Genomic DNA, 20,708 nt, shown 5'->3' on the forward strand with positions numbered 1-20,708 from the left:
GGGCATGGTGAATCCATCGGAGTACCTTCAGGTAGTCCTCCAGCATCTGATAAGCGAATTTTCGTGGTCCAATATGCGACCTGAGCCCCGAAGCTCTCAAAAAGGTCCGAAAAATCAGAGAACAATGAACGAAGAGGAGGAGCGTGAGTCCGAAAAATCTAGTTGGCATCTGCCAGTTGTCATTCCCTCTACATCTGTCTAATTTTGTGAGGCACGTATGAGCACATGAGTACACATACTGCCCATTGCGATTAAATTCAAAGGTACCACATCACGATGAAACACACCAGCTCACGCAAAACGGAAGAGGCCATTCTGGGGACGTCTTTTAGATTTTATTTTCCAATTGGCAATTGCCGGAACGCCTCCGGGCCTCCGAGCAAATATAGAAGTTGTGTCCGGAGGCAGATGTTTCCATCGGGTGCGATGGGAAAAGAATGACTTAAACTCTTGTTATCATTCACATTTCGTACTTGGGAATGTTCCGTCACCTGCTTCTTCGGCTTTTGCCAATAAGAAGAGAGAGACGAGAAAAAAGACGAGGGAGACAGGAGGTGGGGTTCATATGAAGGAAGAGAATGTTAAAAGAAAAAAAAAAAGGTTGAGGACCTGCGCTGGGCCCGAGTCATTATATTAGGCAATTTGCCTTTATGCTAAACAGCTGCCGCGCCTGACAGGCCCTTCGCCTCTTCGGTGCACTCTTGTCTCTTCTTGAGTAGCAATAATCGATCGAACCGCCACAGCGATTGGTGCACGAGATAATAAACCGAGAAAATTTTCGATGCCCACTCGTGATGATGGGGACAAGACCGAGTGACAATGAATTATTTATCAAAGGGTCTGGACAACTTTGGGAGAATTTGACAATTATGATTTATGAATTGGGGAAATTATGAGACTATTTTATTATTTCAGGAGTGCAGATGAGAAATAATTAATAAAAATTATCTGCTCTGTAATTCCGGAGGGAAGTGCGATTGTAAGAAGATTTGACAAAATTTTTTTCACACGGAGAGAACAGTTATCGACAAATTACGTGGCTGTTCTGTAATCGTTCAGTCAAAACAATAGTCGGTAAAAATTAGGAAACAGTCACGCAGAAAAGGCACGTAATTTTTCAAGAATTGTTCTCTCCGTGCAGTTGATATATTGTTCAAGAATATATCAACTGGAAATATTTAACCCCACCAATTCGTAAGAAGCGGAATCAATGAATCACGAACTGATTGGTTCATCAAGCCCATTAATCTCGATCAATCAGAATCTTACCAAACCCACTGCCATAAATATTCCCCAAGAATTCTTGATTGCATGAAGAATGAGATTTCTTCATAAAACAATTATGACGTCTCCATCGATCCAGGAATTCAGGTATGAATATCATCGGGAAAAAACTTATAGTATTTGTCAAGTGATTGTCAGGCGAGATTGGATTGCAAAGAAGAAACAAAAGCCTTGGCATTACTAGATGTCTTGGCTGATGTATTTTTACACAGCACCTGAGTACATCAGCAACGTGTATTTACGGATTTATCTGAGCCGGGTGGAACATACGATAAGACTATCTGCGTCTATGGACTGTACGTGTCATCCTCCAACCCAAATAAATAAACTAAATGGAAAAAAAATCATTGGTGTGTTAAGAAGAAAAGATACGAATTCAATTTTCTACGAAATCTGATGAAGGAAAGGGACATGTCGGGGTTTTCTCTCATTCCAATTTGCCCCAGACGGATATCAGGGTCGAACACAGGAGTCTTCTCATCTCATATCTTATCTTGTGTCCCATTTTACCCCACAATTTCAAGTCAGATTAAAATCACAACTATCTTACTGATGACTGATGATTATCCCTTCCACCACAGCCCTTCAGGTTCTCCAATTCATCTCCAACAAATGAATTCGCAATTCGATAGTGAGGGATTACACGAATGAATAAAAATGCAGTTGTTAATTGTTAGGAATCACTTGGTTTTATTGAATTTTAAAATATTAAAATTCAAGAACGAAAAACACCACTTGGCAATAAATCTACAATCTGTAGAAAGGTACATACAGGACATGGGCGCCATTCAAGCGCTCGCACTTTACTTTTTTTTATAATTTTATAGTCTATTAGTCAATATAATATATCCATATAATTTCTTGTCAAGAAGATCGTAAGAATCTTAGATCTCATTGGGATTAAAACTAATATCTTATGGAGAAATTGATTCTTCTTAAAAAATAGGAAAACCGTCACCGGCGGCTTTCACTGACTTAACATCATCAATTATGTACAATGGCGCTTTGACAATTACCCTAATTTTATTCTATTTTTTTTTCTCTCGCGAAAAAATTAAAACAAGCAGTTGAACTTTTTGTACTTGGCATCAGTCAACGAATAACTGGAAGCATGATTTTGAATTTAATTCAGCAGTTTTCAAAAGAACAATAATTCTACTCCACTCACTCATAAATCCTACAAAAGCTCATAAAACATACTCCAAAATTTCAGTTATCAGTGAATTTTAACATTAAATCACAAATTCCCCTCCAATTACTTCCGATTCTCCCTAAACACATGATCTCAATTCGTAAGGATTAACAAGAAAATTCAATTATTGTCTTCATGTTCTCTCATCCTAGGCTAAAAAACTATTGTCAAAACATTCCCTTAACAAAATTCGAAAAATTTTATTTAACCCTAATAGCAAGGTTGGCGAAGTTATTGAGCATTGTGATCTTGCGTCGGTCTAGGACACCAGTTCCCCCGACTTTGTAAGCCAAAAGACCGATATCCTAGTCGTCTTTCTTTTTCCTCAGCTTTCCCTCGGTCTGAATAGTTCTTGACACCATGTCAACGCAGGTGCCAAGAGCCGCACTTGTTGTCTCCTCTCCTTCCGGTGTATTGGCTATTTTGCTCAGAGTCATGATGTAGCTGCAGGCAATCCTCAGAACCGATAACTTGGAGAGTTTCTGATTATGAGAATAAGCTGGGATGGATTTTCTAAGAGTATCAAAAGCTGCTGAGATGGTATGAACTCTCGTTCTCTCCCTGGCATTGGCCTCTATTCTCCTCTCTCTCGTCATGTTCTTGTAATTTCTCTGCTGGCCATTCTGATGATTTCTCTGATCGCCTCCCCTCTGGCTTCCATCCCTGGAGCTGTCTGAGAAAGTTGGCTCAATCATGCTGAACGTTGAACTCCGCTCGAAGCTACCGTTGACAGCTGGATGTGCTGGCACTCTGGGAGGTTCTCCCCTCAAGACCAACGCCAAAGGTTCCTCTTGCAGTCTGAGAGGTGCTGGAGGTGGTGGTGGTGGTGGAGGTGGTTGGAATCTCTGTCTCTCTCGACTCTGGGACGACGTGACAGAAGAATTTGATGTTTGAGATGAAACTGGTGATGTTGTTCGTCTCGCTTCAGACTCCTGGAGTCTTGCAAGCACCTCCTCCTGAATTCGCACTTCATGCTGTCTCTGTGCTTCCTCAGCACGTCTCCTAGCCTCCTCCTGTCGCCATCTCTCCTCTTGAATTCTCAGATCAGTCGTGAGAAAGTTCTCAGACGTTTGAGGACTGGATTCTGAGGGCTTCGAGGCTGATGGACTTTTGGATTCTGTTGGTTTGGCTGGACTACTCCACGGACGGAAAGGCGATGGGGACGGTGTGTTTGGGGGTCTTGACTCCTCGTCAACAACTGTTGATGACTCCTGGATGAGGTCAAAACGACGTTTCTTCAGGGGAGCTGTTGATTGCTCTTGGAGCTTGCGAGGCTCCGCCAGTTTTCGTTTGTTCCTCAGAGAAATCGGAGAGATTTGAACTTCAACGCTGTCTTCAGAGGCACTTGGTGAATGGAGGCCTGACATGTCATCCTCGTCACCACCGCTGCAGAAACCTGCATCGCGTTCTGTGCCTGCCATTACACCTGCTGTAACGATAAAAGGAGAATACAAAGATTAGTCGTCAGATCTTTAGATTGTTGCCGTTTTAAATTAGTTTGTTCATAATGATCACGATGAGTCGATGAACAGTAGATGGAGCGTTGAGAAGTTAATCAAGTAAAGACACTCATCACGCGTTAATTAACAACTGGAATTAATGGTCTTCGTACTGCACCGAGTGATACTCAATACCTCGATAATTGTAATGGTTTGTTTTTCATACGTGGGCAGTTTTTATTGTTCAAATCGCATGAATCTACTTTTAATACTCATTTCAACATTACTCGCTAGTGATTCAAGTGACGTGTCTCTAAAGCCCCGTCATCCAGCTGCCACCATCTGGCGATTACCCAGCTTGAGACGTGATTTATTATTCAACAACAAAGCTCAACCACTGTTCAATTGAAAATTATTCCCTCGAAAATAACATCGCAGATAGGTTGGACTAAAAATGTCACTCGTAACTATGTGAAATAATTTTTTTTTATTCCTAATAAATTATCTCGTTCACTCAGAAAAATTCTCATTGTTTTTTTACTTCTTCTTCTAATTATAAATCTTTAAACGTGGATTTTTAAAGGAAAAATTTTCAAAGTTTAACACAACTTTTTAACGATAAATAATTGGCTCTCGGAAGGATAACCAGTAACGTCTGATCGATAGTCGCAACAATAATTTATCGCTCCAATCCAGCGACGGTAGCGTACGTATATGGCGTTGTCGCAGCCGCTTCAGGTTTCTCGATTACAGATTGCCCTCTTTTCCCCTCTCACTCGTGTCGTTTATTTTTCACTCTGAATACTCATTCCTTATTCCTCTTTTGCCCGTCTCATTCGTACATTTTTCTCATCCCCCTTAGCGGCTACTGCAGTTAACAACTGAGACGAACCACATGGCACTGGCGCCGGTTGCTAATCCGAGACTACCAGTTTTTCTTTTTTTCTTTTTAAACCCTATTTTTAGTGTTTTTAGTTGAGTTGCAGAGGGTGATACTAGAATTTTCCGGACTCTGATGTTAGAAATCGTTGCGTTATCATCGCCAGACCGATAAAATTATTGAGAGTTGCGAGTCTATCCCGATGCGAATGTTTTATTTTCATAAAGAGACGAGTTTTGCGAAGGGAGAAAATGTTATCGGAAGACAAGGAACAAGATTTTCGATATATTGTTAGGGGAGTGGGCGATAGAGATTGGGAAAATTGATAGGTTTAACCAGAGATACGCTGGTAATTTTAATCGTATGATTTTTAGATTTTATTATCGGTGTGAGTGCAACACTCATCAGACTCAGTGCGTTGATCTAACGCATGAACTTTCAACAGTTGGCAATTTAATCAGACGAATTTAACGCGTGAGTAATTTTATGCGATTTGTGGACATTCGGATGGTGAACACGTTGCTATTCGGATTAGTGTTGTTACGATGAGAATATTTTTTATTTCATAACAAACACTGAGAGTTGATTTACAAGAGAATGAGGAGTATTTTGTAGCAACATATCAGTGTCGTGTGCTCGGATTCGTTGTAATTTGATGTTGATTTGTTGATTGATATCTTCTCATTTATTGATGCAATTGTATGTTGTTGATTAAATAAATTCCCCTGACGAAAGTAAATATTTATTGATTTTGAAGGCTATTGACATTGTGTTGAATTTGCTAAGAATTAATTTGATAAATCAAGACAGAATTGTGTCAATGACTTTAGAAATTTTGATCGCAATAACAATTTTTAAAATTTTTAAGGAAAAAAAAATCTTCAATGTATTGACTCACAAATTAACGAAACATTGTGTAATAGTGTTTACACTTTGTGATTATGTATCGATTGAAAATCCCACGGTAACTAATCTCAACTGCATTTCTCACATTAATTATGCGTCGTATGTACATTGCAGAGAACCCTCGTGCGAATAAAATACTTGATTTTGCTAGAGTTGTAGATCAGTAGAAAACTGGTCTGGTTATATTTTGTTGGCTCAACTTTTTCCTTATCACAAGGTAATATCACTTGAGTCAAGTTAGCGTGAGACCGTAGATTTTAGCGCGATGATTTTCGTCACGCAGTCTAATTAATTAGTTTCTTGAAAAATATTATAAATGAAGTGAAAACAAATCGTGTCGTTGATTTGTTTTTTAACGAAACTGGTGGTATTGAGGATAAGGAAATTTCGGGTGTAATGAAATCAAAGATGAAGGCACGACTCGAGATTTTGCACCTGGTCCCCCATTTGGAGTTGTTTGAGTTGTCGGGAGTCGCGAAAAATTCGACCTAATAATACGAAAAATGATAACAGGAGTGAAACACCTGGCAACCCTGAGCTTTATCGCACCATTCGGGGAAGATAATCAGTGAGAATGTGTCAACTCATATATTGAACATCTGCTTCGGTACATAGTTGGATTTTTCTAGTGAATAAAAATAGTTGGGTGACGAAATTGTCTCTTAATTTTTACTGAACATTTCCTTCCATCGATATGAGAAAAAAAAATCATCGAAGAAAATCAATGAAACTGTTATTCCAGGAATAACTGGAGCCGAAAAACTAAAAATCTAAAATGCAATATCTCAGTGATACCACGACATCGAACATATCGGTGGTACAGAAACGTGATCGGTATTGAGGTCCAGGAGGTCACCGACAGGCGCCACCGAGACACATCGATCTTCTCCATTCGTAAACATCACCGGATCACCACAGACATCACTCGAGGCCACGAGTCTCTCGTACAAGTCATGATAATAAAAATAAAATAACACGATACACATATGGAGGAGGCGTTTTATCTTTCATTCAGAAGATGCAGTCGATCGGTGAAAGATCAAACTCGTGGCTCGTGTTATTGATATGACTATCAATCTCCGGGTGTATTGCAACGGAATCATCGTCACCCAGGTCAAGTGTCTTATCGTTGCAATTAAAAAAAAATTTAATGTTCAGAGTAGTTGATAGGAGTGTACAAAAATTAATAGTAAGCCCAGAGCTGTTTTCAGTTCATGTTGGTATTTTACAGTTTTTCTTAATCAGGATAAGGAGAATAATTTAGGTTCAGTGAGACAGAGAGAGATGAATGACAAAGGGCCTTTTATCAAATGGGTTCAGAGTTTGAATACTTTGGTAGCTATGAGTCAGCTGATCTGAAGAGGCCCTGGGACAAACATATGCCTTCTTGTGTATTTAAATAAAAGTTTAAATTAAAGTTCAATTTGTTTTTATGTTATCTAACAATTTCTATCCATCCACTGGTGAAGGTGACAATTCTCAGCCAACAATTGCTGTCAAAAATAATGTAAAACTTTGATTTTCCAGTGCTTTATTTATTTACTCATTTTCGTTTCATTGGAGGGGAATAATCCAAATAATCATCGGTTTCAGGAAAAAATGATAAGTGATACTCTTCTAGGAATTTCATAAGCTACTTAGGAAGATCCTTGACACTTAGACGTAGATAAAAAATACGTCCGATCTACAAAATTATCTTCTATTTTGTTTGTATCATAAATCACCCCTGTAAGCACTTCAAACATCAGCAAAGTCTCATTCACTCTATAATTTCGTTATTTACAATTTGATAAATCAAATACAAATGGATGAATAATCGATACTCCATTCTTTTTTTTTATTGCAATGGGGCAATACGTCAGACACGTGCGGTAGCGCAAAAATTCCGTGTCAGAGGCAGTTGTTCAAACACGAGTGAGTTGAGTGTGCAATACGTTTGAAGATGGCTGAGGGGTGCGGGAGGATGATCGAAAATAACCTACGGGACATCTGTACAAACTCAGAGGCATCGATGCAGAGGAAAATGAGTTTATTTCATCGGTTTAAAAAAAAAATCACCTCCAAGCTGATTGCAGCCCCTGACAATAATTGCACAAAGAGACCCAAAAATAATTTACTGGGCATGCTCAGTGGTTTAAAAAATGGCAGACTCATTGCACGGAATGCCATAAAGTTTATTACGTTCAACAAATTCAAAGAAATATTATATAAAAGGTATGAGAGCCTGCAAATAAAACGCGCAATTGTTAGAACGACACGATCTTATTTGAAAAAAAATCTGTTCTCTTTGAAATTGAAGTCGACTCTTTGTCATTAATTAATAACTATCGATAAACTATCGAGGCGAGTTCTTTCCCGTTCGAATAAAATTAATAACGGACTTTTTGGAAATTCTATGACGATGGAATTTAATAAATAATAAAATATAAAATAAAATAATATTACTTTCACAATTCGGGGGGAAAGGCGCCCCAGACGCAGCCAGGCCCAGGGAAAGTGGTCGCTGACCAAGGGGGGTCAGTGACCGCAGGGGAGGGGAGAGGGCAGGAGGGTGCGCCAAAGGGTCCGGGTGGACAGGAGAGTGCCCCAGTAGCTGCCAGGGAAGGCGCCCGCGAGGGAGGAGGAAAGGAGTGCGAGGAAGGCTCTCTCTTACAGAGGGACCCCCTTGCCCCTGCAAGGCCTCCGCTGAGCGGACGGACCAAGGGCCGAAGAGGTAGGCCGCCTCTGGTGAGAGGGGGCGCGGCGGGAACTGGGAGAGGGTCTCAAGGGACCCTCAACTGGGCCCTGCCGGGCTCATCCCACTCAGGGCAGGTTAGGGCGCCACCAGGCGACCCTGCCTAACGGCCAAACAATGGCCAGGGGGATAAGGGGGGAAGGAGCAGAGGGCAATAGGCAGGGAGACGGCATAGGCTCTCTGCTAGTCCACTGCTCCCAGATTAACTTGCAGCACTGCAAGGCTGCGACTGCCCTGCTGAGTCGCAGCCTAGCAGTAGAGCATACAGACATATGCCTTATACAAGAGCCCTGGCAACACGGAGGCTCGGTAAAAGGCCTATCTGGAGGCGAGGTGGAGCTATTCTATGCTCAGGGCGACCTGGGCCCCAGGGCCTGCATTGCTGTCAAAAGAGCGTGCGGAGCCAGGGGAATGGCCAACTTCTGCCACAGAGACTTGGTGGCGGTTGTCGTGAGACTTCGGGGGGAGGCCGGTGCGGAGGACATAGTTTTCTGCTCGGCTTACTTCCCACATGACTCGCCGACACCACCACCTACCAATGAGCTGCGTGATCTGGTGAATCACTGCAGAGCTAGAAAGTTGCCACTCATCATAGGTTGTGACGCAAACGCGCAGAACGTGGTGTGGGGCAGCGAAGGATGTAATGACAGGGGCACTGCTCTCCTGGAATTTATGGCAGACGTTGACCTAGAGATCCTAAACAGGGGCTCGAGGCCCACGTTCGTCACTTCTCGCTGTCAATGTATCATTGACGTAACCATGTGCACCCGCCGGCTGGCGAGGCGATGCAGGGACTGGAGGGTGGACCGGGAGGACACACTCTCTGACCATCGACGCATCAGATTTAGCATAGAGGGCTGTGCCCAACCGCAGCAGGACCGCCTGCGCAGAAACCCAAGGGCCACCGACTGGGACTCCTTCGAGAGGAACCTGGAGGAAAGGCTCGGGGTTGGACGCGTTAGGCCCTGCAGGGAGGACCGGTTAGAGGACGAGGTGGAGAGAATCCACGTTGCCCTAACTGAGTCTTTTGAGACGGCATGCCCGGCTAGACGTTGCAGGAAGGGTAATAAAGTGCCTTGGTGGAGCCGTGAGTTGGACAGGCTGAGAAGCCAGTCCAGGAGGCTCGGAAACCGAGCGCACAAATCGAAGAGGGCCGAAGACTGGACTCTGTACAGAAATGTACAGAGAGAGTACAAGAGGCTCATAAAACGATCAAAGGAGCTCACCTGGAGGACATACTGTGAGGAACTGGAGGCGCTTTCAGGCATCTCCAGGCTTCGCAGGGTCTTCTCGGGGGGCCCTTCACAACGGCTGGGTGGAATCACGCTGGAAAGCGGAGAGACCATCACAGAACCGCGAGAGGTCCTTGAGCATCTGGTTCGCGCGCATTTCCCGGACTCTATTATAGAGCTTCCAGGAGAGTGCCTGGAAGTGGACTGGAAGCGAACAGGAAGCGGCGATCCCGACTGGGAGCTAGCCGCACGAATAGTAACGCTGGACAGGCTGCAATGGGCGGTGGACTCCTTCGAAATGTACAAGAGTCCAGGTCCGGATGGGATACATCCGGCCCTCTTGCGAAGAGGGGGGCCATTGCTCCTGCGCAGACTGATACCGGCATTCAGGGCCTGCCTAGCATTGGGCTATGTGCCAGGCAGGTGGCGGGAAGTCAGGGTTGTCTTTATCCCCAAACCGGGTAAATGCAGCTACGACAACGCGAAAGCCTACAGACCGATCAGCCTGAGCTCCTTCTTACTGAAGACGCTGGAAAGGCTGGTCGATAGGCACATTAAGGAGGGGGCACTGAGGATTAATCAGATATGCCCCTCACAACATGCTTACCAAGCTGGCAGATCGACTGAGACTGCGCTACACCACTTGGTAGGCACAATAGAAAATGCGAAGGAAAGGGGGGAGGACACCCTTGGCGTCTTTATCGACATCGAAGGGGCCTTCGACAATACCGCCTTTGATACAATGGAGAAAGCTGCGGCAGCGTTTGGGATCGAGAATTCGATCATCAAATGGATAGCCGCCATGCTCCGAACAAGAGTTGTCCACTCCACCCTTGGGGACAGTGAGGTAAGGGCTGCGGTAGGGAGGGGCTGCCCGCAGGGGGGGGTTATCTCTCCTCTGCTATGGCTCCTCGTAGTTGACGGCCTCCTCACTGGACTCGAGGAACTGGGGGTAAGGACAGTCGCATATGCGGATGATGTGGCACTGCTGGTAACTAGCAGGAACACGAGCATGCTGCACAGCAAGATGCAAAAGGCGCTGGACTATGTTCAGCAGTGGTGCACATCGAAGGGCCTAAGGGTAAACCCAGGCAAAACGGAGATGGTGCACTTCACACGTAGAAGGAGGGGTGCTGTTAAGGCTCCCTCCATTTACAACACAATGCTGAAATTCTCGAGTGAGGTCAAATACTTAGGTATTTGGCTCGACGAGAAGCTCAGCTGGAAAAAGCACATCGCCATGCAGACTAGCAAGGTCACCATGACTTACTGGGCATGTAGGCGAATGTTTGGAAGCACATGGGGTCTAAGGCCGAAGATGGTCAAATGGATCTACACGGCCATTATGACCCCACAGCTAACATACGCAGCCGCAGTGTGGTGGACAGCCTTGAACAAGGCCTGCCACAGGAAAGCGGTGGACAAAATAGGCAGGCTTGCGATGCTGGGCATAACAGGGGCCCTCAGAACGACCCCCAGCTCAGCGTTGGAGGCTCTGCTCTTTATGCAACCTCCACACCTAATTATAAGGGAAGAGGCAACAAGAGCGGCCGCAAGACTGCGGCTACAGGGAACATGGAAGGGAGCTAGGAATGGGCATGCTAGTGTCCTCCGCGCGGACAGAGAGCTGGAAGGGCTACTGTCGCGCGGTGCTGACGCCTGCAGACCCCGATGGCACTTTCGCAGAAAGTTCTCGGTCAATCTTGGATGGGGGGAAACCCCGTCAGGAAAGGATGCGGACTGGGTGCCGCCCCGTGGACTAGTCTGGTATACGGACGGATCACGGGTGAGCGGACGGGCAGGTGCGGGGGTCTGGTCAGAGGGGCCCGCAATAGCGAGGACCATTGGGCTGGACTCACACGCAACCGTGCTCCAGACCGAGCTAGCTGCCCTAAGGGCCTGCGCCAGGATGATCCTGGAGAGGGGGGACAAGGGCAAAAAGATCTTCATCTACTCAGATAGCAAGCGCGCGCTGAGAGCAATACTCAGGTATGAGTGTTGTTCTAAGCTGGTGAGTGAATGCGTCGAGCTGATGGAGGAAATTGCCGTAAATAATCGGCTCGAGGTGGCCTGGATTCCGGGACACGCTGGCATCAAAGGCAACGAAAAAGCCGATGAGCTAGCAAAGAACGGTAGTTGCAGGGGCTTTCAGGGAGAGGTGGAGCACGTAGGCGTGCACACCGATTTTGTGAAGGACCTGGTCAAGGAACGTGCGGATAGGAGGATCGTGGAGAGATGGGACTCGGAGACGGGTGCCAAGCACACGAAATCCCTCCTAGGAGAACCCACTAGGAAGCTGGCAGAGACCCTGTTGGGCCTAAACAGGGTTAAGCTCCGTACTATGGTGGGGCTTATCACTGGACACTGGCCCCTGGCTCTGTACTTATCAAGGATAGGCAAGGGGACTGACCCCCTATGCAAAAGATGCGGGCTGACAGAGGAGGATCCTCTTCACCTATGCACAAGATGCAGCGGACTCGATGAAGCCAGATGGAATGTCTTCGGGTCTACTTGCATAGATATACATGTCGACAGGGACGGGATCAAGGGGCTCTATGAGTTAGCTCGTAGGGCACAAATACTCGATACCAGCGACTAGACGGCTGCCTGAGGGCAGGGTGTAAAATGGCCGAGAGGCTGATTGCACCTCCGGACAGGACCGTCTAAATATGATAAGTGATAAGTGACTTTCACAATTTCAATTGCGCGGAAATTATTATTTTATAAACAAAGAATATTTCAGGTTGTCTTACTCAACAATTTTTTTTATCGCGCAACTTTGAAACCTTTTCTTGGCATTAGTCTCCCCCCCCTTCCTCCCCCCGGGTCAAAAGATCAACCGGATTTCGTAGTGATCAATATATAATTCAGAGTAGAAAGAAAAAAAAAACGTCAACGTATTAAAAAAAAATGCATATTCAAAAGCGGAAGTGAACACCTGTGTCCAGAGACACGTAAAAATAATGCGAATAGAATCGGCGCTGGCCAGATGGTACGTGTTTTTTTTTTTAAAGACAGGAGAGACGATGCCGATGGGTATTCGTTGGTAAGCACGTGCTGTGGAATCATCCTTTTTATATGTGGAGATGTGTGTAACGTGGAGAGACGAGTGGGCGAACGAGTATAAAAGTGAGGCGGTCACCAGCTGTGCCAAAGATGAGACGAGACACCTACGTGATAGCCAGATTTTATTTTTTGTTATTAAAATTTTTTTATCGACTTTAGAAAAGTTAAATTCATATTCCCGAGGTGATACACCAAAGAAAGCGTTTCTGGAAGTGATTTTGCTTAGTTTTTCATGTGAGAATATAGTGATTGGGTATTTTTATCATTTTTTTATTGAAAAAAAAAAGCATTTTCTAAAATACAAAGACTGTATCCTCTCAAAAATCCTGCCAATTACTAAAATAACCAGAAAATATCCAGAAAGATCTGCTAATGAATCAATAAAAAATTGGAAATTGCGTTCGTAAAATTGAAGTGAAAATGATAAATTGCATTTTTACAAGTCTACAATGAAAAATTATTCCAGTTCACGAAGTTTAAGATTTGAATACCCTCGATTCAATGTAAATGATCCAATCCAGGAAGTGTTAACCTCATTTACGTACTTTGTAGCTCAGTATATTAACGATAGGACAATTGAAATAATTCTGTGACAATTTAAAATTCATATGAATATCTAAAATTTCCTGAGTCGCTCTTAAAAATAACATTCGGATGGATATTCTATTGAGTCGCTAGTAAACGCGTAATAAACTATAAACAGCGGTTGTTAATCTAAATTACGTGTTTACTTATTCTCCTGATAAATAAACAATTCCCCGGAAACAATTTTTTTAATATAAAAATGAAAACAGAATTTGTGCACAAATGCGATACGAAATTTGCCAATTACACTGTTCCCTCGAGTGTTCGCTAGATTTACCGGCGCCAATTGGGATTATCACATGTAATTGAGCCGCAAAATAAAACGAAACTAATTTGATAGAGTCGCTAAATCGTATTAATACGGATGAAACAACTGTTCAATTAAAAATGTTACAGATATGCATAAAAAACAATACAATAAAGTACCAGAATAAACGCACAAAGACCAATACAAATGCCAAATGTCAATGAATCAACGAAAAAAAAATATCGTTTGACATTTTTTTCAAAGCAATTAATAAAAGTACTCCGACGAAAGATATCACTGATCTCCCATAATTAATTGACTTGACTTCTTAACAAATCGATTCCAACAAATTACCATATGAAGTAACAAGTTTGCACTCGATGAGACAGGTGCTTATCTTTCGTTGAAGACCATCCGTTCGTCGACTAGATTTCAGGGGTAGATAATCACCTGCGGAAGTACGATGAGTAATAAACCATCAGGGGTGAGCTTTCAACCTGTTGCGAGTGTTGATTTTCTTCCCCTATCGGTGGAACCAATCGACGACTCATCAAACGATATTTTAAACCGAAATAACGATTTTTTTTGTTTCCAAAATTTTTTAAAATATTTTTCCCCCTCTTGACTCCATTTCCCCCTTTTCCATCGAACATCAGAGCTTTTAATCTCAAGTTTTCGAACAGCTTACAATAATTTCGCTAAACAAACTTTCCAAATAAAAATAAAATTTGAATTCTGATGCTAAACCCTTAGAAAAAATTTTAAATCCTAAAAAAATGGAAAATTCTACTTTGGAAGAAAATTGATAAAATATGTTATAAATAATTCCTATAAATAATTGAACGACAAATTCCTAGAATTGTTTGCGCAAGAATTTGCATCCATTTGAGTTGCTCATACGACTGTGATATGAAAAAAAATGCGAGTAGTGGAATATAAAGATGAAAAAATTAAAAACAATGAAAGATTTGCTTTTTGTTTAATGGAATCGGCTTTTGCCTCGGCAGCACAGTGAAAAAACATTTAATTACGGTTAAATATGAATGGATTACACATAATGTGGACGATGAGTCAGATCCCAGGTGGATTGTGCGGGTAAAATAAATAAAGAAGAGGGACCACAGGTGGGCGTTTACAACTGAGAGACGCCTTCGGAAATATCCCCGAGTTGAGATGGGGCCACTATTCTAACCTGGACAGTCTTACAATGGGATATCGCTTACACCCGTAGGGAATGCAGCCAAATCTTCGGGTAACGCCTTAAAAATGCGAGATAATACGAACCCGGAATTTTTTTTGACATTTTTGCAGTTTTTTCGTTGTACTAAAATATAAAAAAGCCATCAAGACTTTTCGCATACTTTTGGATGATAAAAAAAATACAATAATTAATTGTTTATCGATGATTTTCGAGCGCTACATTAAATACCAAAGATTAAGTCAAAGTAATCGAGATGTATGATGTTTATAAAGAATAAATAGCCCTGTATGATCATCGTCGAGCCTCGAAATTATAAGTCAAAGTTATTCACTGAACATTTTTTGATTTGTCGCAGCGGAAGTGAGAAAACAATATTAGCACACGTTGCATATTAAGAACGACTTCTTTGTCATTTAGAATTTTGAAAAACTTCACAATCTTCGCCCCTAATCCCCCTAAAGCGTGTGAATAAATAATTGAAAGGGTTCTCTATTTTTTAAATCTCAAAAATGGGCAAAGCACAACTTGTTCTGTTTTTTTTTTCAAAAACAAAAGCAAAAACAGATGATTTCCCAATTTTCTGAGATCATTCACATTAATCATTTATCCCCAAAATCAATAAAAAAAAATCCGGCCCAATCCTATTATAAAAAGGACAAACATCAAGACCATCATATCTCGGAAGTGTCCACGCTTGCGTCCACCGAGGCGGTTAATTTGAATTCATAACTCATTGAATTTCGAAATTTTAATCATTTATAAATTATAATGACACCACGCGCGTTCGGTCTCGTCTCCTAAACAGATAATGATTATAAATACGAATGATGTTCAAATATTTTCCCTCAATTAAAAGAATTCAATTATCATTTCTAACGGTTTAAAAATCATCAACCCAATCATCAAATTTCTCCCGATTTCTTCATATTTTTTTTATTTCGAGAAAAAGTCCAATTGACTTTGAATTTTTTCGCGTGGAAAAGGGAGAAAAAAAAACGATGAAATAACATGACTCGGATGTCAAAGGGTCGTCTGTGTTGGGCTTTTGCTGAGACTCGCGTCTTCTCTCCCGCGCGTTATAACCGTCTGGGACTGCGACCCACGCTGGCGCCATTTAGCCTCCTCCATCCTTATTCAATGAGAGAACCCAACACTGGCCTCACTGTTTATTCCCGATCGCCTTTTCCTCTCTACCTTCGATTCGACGGTTTTACTGCATACATATAACACAAATACATGTAAGAAATTCCAAAGTCCCGACCGACTGGCGCCTCTTGTAACAATAATTATCATTCCCTCGTGTTGGCCTGCATTCTGTTTCATTCTCTTCTCCTTAATTCTGTATTTTTTTTCTTTTATTTTTTTTATCGAGAGTTATCAATCGCAGTCATTGAATTAGCGGTCCTCGGGGGCCTTACCATATTTGAATGGCTGAGGTAAGCATCAAGAGAAATTACCGACTGGCGCCGGGATTATTGCAAAAATACGGTGACTCAATTATTTATATCAGACGTACGGGGAGAATTTATTGGAGATGGATTATTTATTGACGAAATTATCCTATTGTGGAGAATGTCGCTGGCTACGAAAAAGGCCTTCGACATTTCAACACCGAAGTGGGAAACTGAGAGGCCGAGCTTTTCTGCAATTCCTCCGAATCTAAGAGGGATAGCGAAATTTTTCAAATAACATTTATTGCAGCACCCGATTAGCGCCACAAAAAAGCTCATCATGAAAGTTTTCGTATCTTTCCCAGATTCCGGGGAATTCATCGCAAACTGAGGAGAAGTCAAAAGTGACTTATTTGGTTTTACCACTTCGCTTATGACGCACTCCCGAGTCTCCAGCCTTCAAAATAGTTGAAAAATAAAAGTGACTTGAGCACAGGAATTGTTTATCGATCAAAATCTGACTGATAAACAATAAAACTGTCAAATATTTTCGGAGTCAATGAGTTGAGAGAAAATTATCAAAGAGTATGAAACATTTTGTCGTGAGTAAAAAGCACAACTCCCTGATTTTTTTTCCAGAAAATGATTCGCGATCATTTCTGGATCAGACAGAGTAGGAAAAATATCAGCATAAATTTCCCGCCAAATATTTTCTCATAAAAAACGCATTTAATATTTTCCCCAAACTAATTCAACCCATTTTCTAAAATCCCCGGTTTCCCCCGAATCATCGAACTCCCACAGCCTCAAAATTCCCCCCCAACACTTCCCACCCCTCATTAACAATTTTCAGTCATAAATTACCTTTCATAAACGCCGAGAACTCGCAGCTAGTCTCCACCACGTGGCCGCTCATTGCATCAAAATCCAAAGCACACGTCACGTCAATCCTCACAAAACAACTTCAACCTTGAGACTTCACTCACTCGAAAAAATATCCACAAACTCCATAAACTCCAAAGCCCTTCAATGAAAATATATCACAAAATATCCACAAGTCTGAATTAATCCAATTTGGCTCCACAAGTGCTCTCGCCCTATCACAGAAATCTCCAAAAATTCGGAGAAGGCAATTTAAAGATCCTCAACACACTCTGCAATTCCAAAAAATAACTCGTTCAAAATCTTCTCCAATCTCGATGTCAATGTGATGAAAATTTTTTATATATATTTACTCGTGAACGCACCGCAGAGGACTGAAACGCCAGAGAGACTCAACGGAGCTCACTCGTGCAGGACTGGCGGGGGTGGGGATAAAAGCTGTGTTAGTGGTGGGGGGCGTAGGGCAGAAGCAACTTGAAGCACGATTCACTGGGTCTGTGGGTTGTGTACGTGTCTGTGGACATTGGGGAATAGCCAGTTCCCATCGAGGGTGTCCATTCCGCCCTCCCCCCTCTCACCCCCACCCACCCTGTTCCACCCCTCTACCGCCGTTCCTCCCGCCTCCGCTGCTACACGCGCGGGTCTAGGAGTTGAGAGAACTCGAGAGTCAAAATCCGTTGAGTGGCTGTGCTTGAGCACAACGTGATTTCATCTCTCTCTCCTTTTTTCTGTCTTACCTCACATTCGGTCTGGCTGTATCTACTGAAATCTCACTGTCGCAGTCTAACTCGTGACAGTGTGATGGGAGGAATGATGGGGTGGGGGCGAGGGAGAGGGGGCGGGGGGACATGAGCATTGTCGGAGGGGCGACAGAACGGCGCCAGTTCCCTCTTCTCTTTTTCTCCTTTTTTGGTCCTTTTGGTCCTGTTTCCTTCTGCCCACCCACATGCGAAACGATTTTGGGATGTGTTGGTATGAGGGGGTGAAGGGTTATGGGGAAGTGAAGGGTCGATGCAACGCCTCGGATGGATAACCGTAACCATTTGGGGGAGGGGTGGGGGTGAGGAGCCCTTTGGTGTATTTTTTTTTTATGTTGTGGGTTTGCGGCGCGAGAGGGGGAATTGGAGGGGGTGGGGCGGTTGGTGATGAGGAGAGACTGAGTGACGCAGTTTTTGTTCAGTTGTGAAAGTCATGGGATCTGGGTATGATAAGAGGAGTTTCTGGGTTTTGGATGATTTTCTGTAGGTTGAGAAATATTTAGTAAAAATTGCAGATTTTTCGGGAAAAATTCTGTGAGTTTTGCTAAATTTTGTAAAATTGCATTGCACTTTAGAATTGGGGAAACGATACGTAATTTTTAGTTGGTAAAAATGTTTAGAAATTACGTCGCTGTTCCGTAATTTACCGGTAACAATAATATTCGGTAACAAATTAGGGAACAGTTACGCACTTTTTTAGTGAACTTTCTGGGAAAAGTCCAAAATATTCTAGAAAAATTATGAAATATTTAATGAAAAAATATATAACTGTTCCGAAATTTTTACTGAATACTGTTTTGACTGGCAGATGACAGAAGATGCGCGTAATTTTTCAAGAATATTTCTCTCCGTTTGCATCGAATTTTGCATTTAATGATTATTTTAAACAATTCTCTGTTGTTTGGCTACGGTATTTCGACGGAACACTATTTCAAATCGGCGGAAATGGAACCACGTCTCGATTTGTGAGCACATCCAACTGCTTACCGTTTATCAATTGGCGGTTTTGTCAACAATGGACCGTAGGCCCCATCCACATAAGCCCTCCCTCCCTCGACTACCCTAAACAAATCAGAAGTAAAAATGAAATATTATTTTGGGGACATTTACCGTTCCATGCAGAACAGTAATTTCCCAGGGACACGATAAATCTGTAAAATTTTTCGAATCCGGAAGAGTCAAATAAAGTTGAAGCAGCAGCACACCTCAGACGAATAGCTTCGTACCTCACGTACACACGAAAGGAGGACAAATAAGTCACCAAAATTTATATGTGCCAGACCACTGAAATGTGTTAGAGAATGGACAGTCCAAGGGAAAGAGAAAGAATGTACTTTTGACTGTCTATTATCACCGGACATTTATGGCTGACTCAAGCATGTACATGTTGAATTGTATTTTCCCCGGGTTTAGGACCAGTCGTAAGACAAACGTATGGTCAACATCCGTGACTACCACCTACCTCTACCTCGGGTATGTTATATTACACCGATGGCCGGAGGGGAGTTTGGGTCAATGTGCAAGTGTGAGCCTCGTGTCAGCCAGATGCGAAAATTTAACAACTGGGGGAAAAATGTTGTGGAGATTTTGCCTAAATACTCCTTGAGGGTATTAACCAGTGGGAAAACCCGGATTTAAGGGGCCGTGGAGTGGACTGGTTAATTGCGGGTACTTGACGCTTAGAATTTTCCCACGTATTCAACAAATGTAGGGCAGTTTCACCATTTTAATGTTCTGGAGAAAATGGGACTATTTTTCTTTCGGTTTTTGAATTATCCCGTGAGGAAAGTATTTTTTCGGGGAGCGATTTACATTCGGAGAGGGAAATATTCGGTGGTGATACCCCACATGGAGAGAAAAATTCTTGGAAAATTACGCACGTGTTCCATAATCTGCCAGTCACAACAATAATCAGTAAAAATTATGGAATAATTATGGAACTTTTAGGAAAAAGTATGAAACGTGCAGTGAAAAAATGCGCAAATGTTCCGTAATTTTTACTGAATATTGTCTTGACAGGCAGATTACGGAACTGGCAGATAATTTTTAAAGAAAGTAAAAAAAGGACAATTGGAATTTGCGATATTTCAATGCCTCCATTCAAATCAGGAACCGAGAAATCTAGTGGAGTAATTCTATCCAGATTTTATTACAAAAATATGCAAATAAAATTCTGCAATGGGAACAACAAATGCACCCGCGGCGAGGACGTTTCTCGGTAACAATTTCCCTTGATCCAAATCCGACAGGCATAATATAACAGCGACTCCAAGTATGGCATTCATTTGAAATTATTAATGCAATCGAGGTAATTTCAGCCTCGTCGAAGATAAAAAGATCACTGAGTTCCGATGAAGTATCAAGAAGAGGGAAGGTCGCAGTTTTTTTTTCTAAATCCCCCAGAGACTTTTTCATTTGCCTCGTAATCTATTGATCGGAGGAATTTACTGATCAATGCGAATCCTCCGCGGATGGGAATGGAATTAAATGGAATCTTTTCCGTAATTCCGGAGCAACATCAACTGGAAGAAAATTTAACCGAATTTTCTGTGGAAAATTGCGATATCATCGCGTCAATTTTCTTTGTCACTTTTCTAATCCGTAAGTCAACTTAAGCTCTCTAATTTTTCCCGAATATATCTCTCCGTGTCCCGGTGGCAATTTCATTAAGATGATTATGTTAATATTTTCTAGGCAATTCAGAGAGCCTGGAGTTCTACTTCAACTCCTGTCACCGAATTCTTCAAGGACACGTACGTAAATCAACAGCAACTACAACACATGGATGGGAAGGACCATCGAGATTAGAATAATTGAGAGATCTAGATATGACTGGTGGGTTCGTTAGGGCTTCTGTTTTTGTTGGTCCTCGGAGTTTTCTAAAGTAGCTTGAAATTCTTGTTATCTCCGG

At 42.5% G+C, this 20,708-nt stretch overlaps 1 protein-coding gene across 2 annotated transcripts; it reads right to left on the reverse strand.

The window, feature by feature from the left end:
* Positions 1–1,961: 1,961 nt before the first annotated feature.
* LOC135161042 (hepatoma-derived growth factor-related protein 2-like) lies at positions 1,962–17,564 on the reverse strand. Of its 2 annotated transcripts, none has more exons than XM_064118301.1 (2): positions 17,022–17,564; positions 1,962–3,902 (listed from the first exon to the last, which is right to left on the reverse strand). In XM_064118301.1, exons 1-2 carry the CDS (start codon positions 17,071–17,073, stop codon positions 2,782–2,784), a joined length of 1,173 nt encoding a protein of 390 aa, XP_063974371.1. In that variant the 5' UTR covers positions 17,074–17,564; the 3' UTR covers positions 1,962–2,781. The 2 variants fall into 2 exon arrangements, with proteins under 2 accessions (XP_063974371.1, XP_063974370.1); XM_064118300.1 differs by having other exon boundaries at positions 1,962–3,905; positions 17,022–17,557.
* Between the last annotated feature and the right edge of the window lie 3,144 nt (positions 17,565–20,708).

Source organism: Diachasmimorpha longicaudata, chromosome 3 (assembly GCF_034640455.1).
Source record: "Diachasmimorpha longicaudata isolate KC_UGA_2023 chromosome 3, iyDiaLong2, whole genome shotgun sequence".
NCBI classification, from domain to species: domain Eukaryota; kingdom Metazoa; phylum Arthropoda; class Insecta; order Hymenoptera; family Braconidae; genus Diachasmimorpha; species Diachasmimorpha longicaudata.

Coding starts and splice junctions, on each gene's coding strand:
- LOC135161042 (XM_064118300.1), bottom strand. CDS start 17,073: ATGAGCGGCCACGTGGTGGAGACTAGCTGCGAGTTCTCGGCGTTTATG. Junction 3,906..17,021: donor GTTCTCGGCGTTTATGAAAG/GTAATTTATGAC, acceptor TTATCGTTACAG/CAGGTGTAATGGCAGGCACA.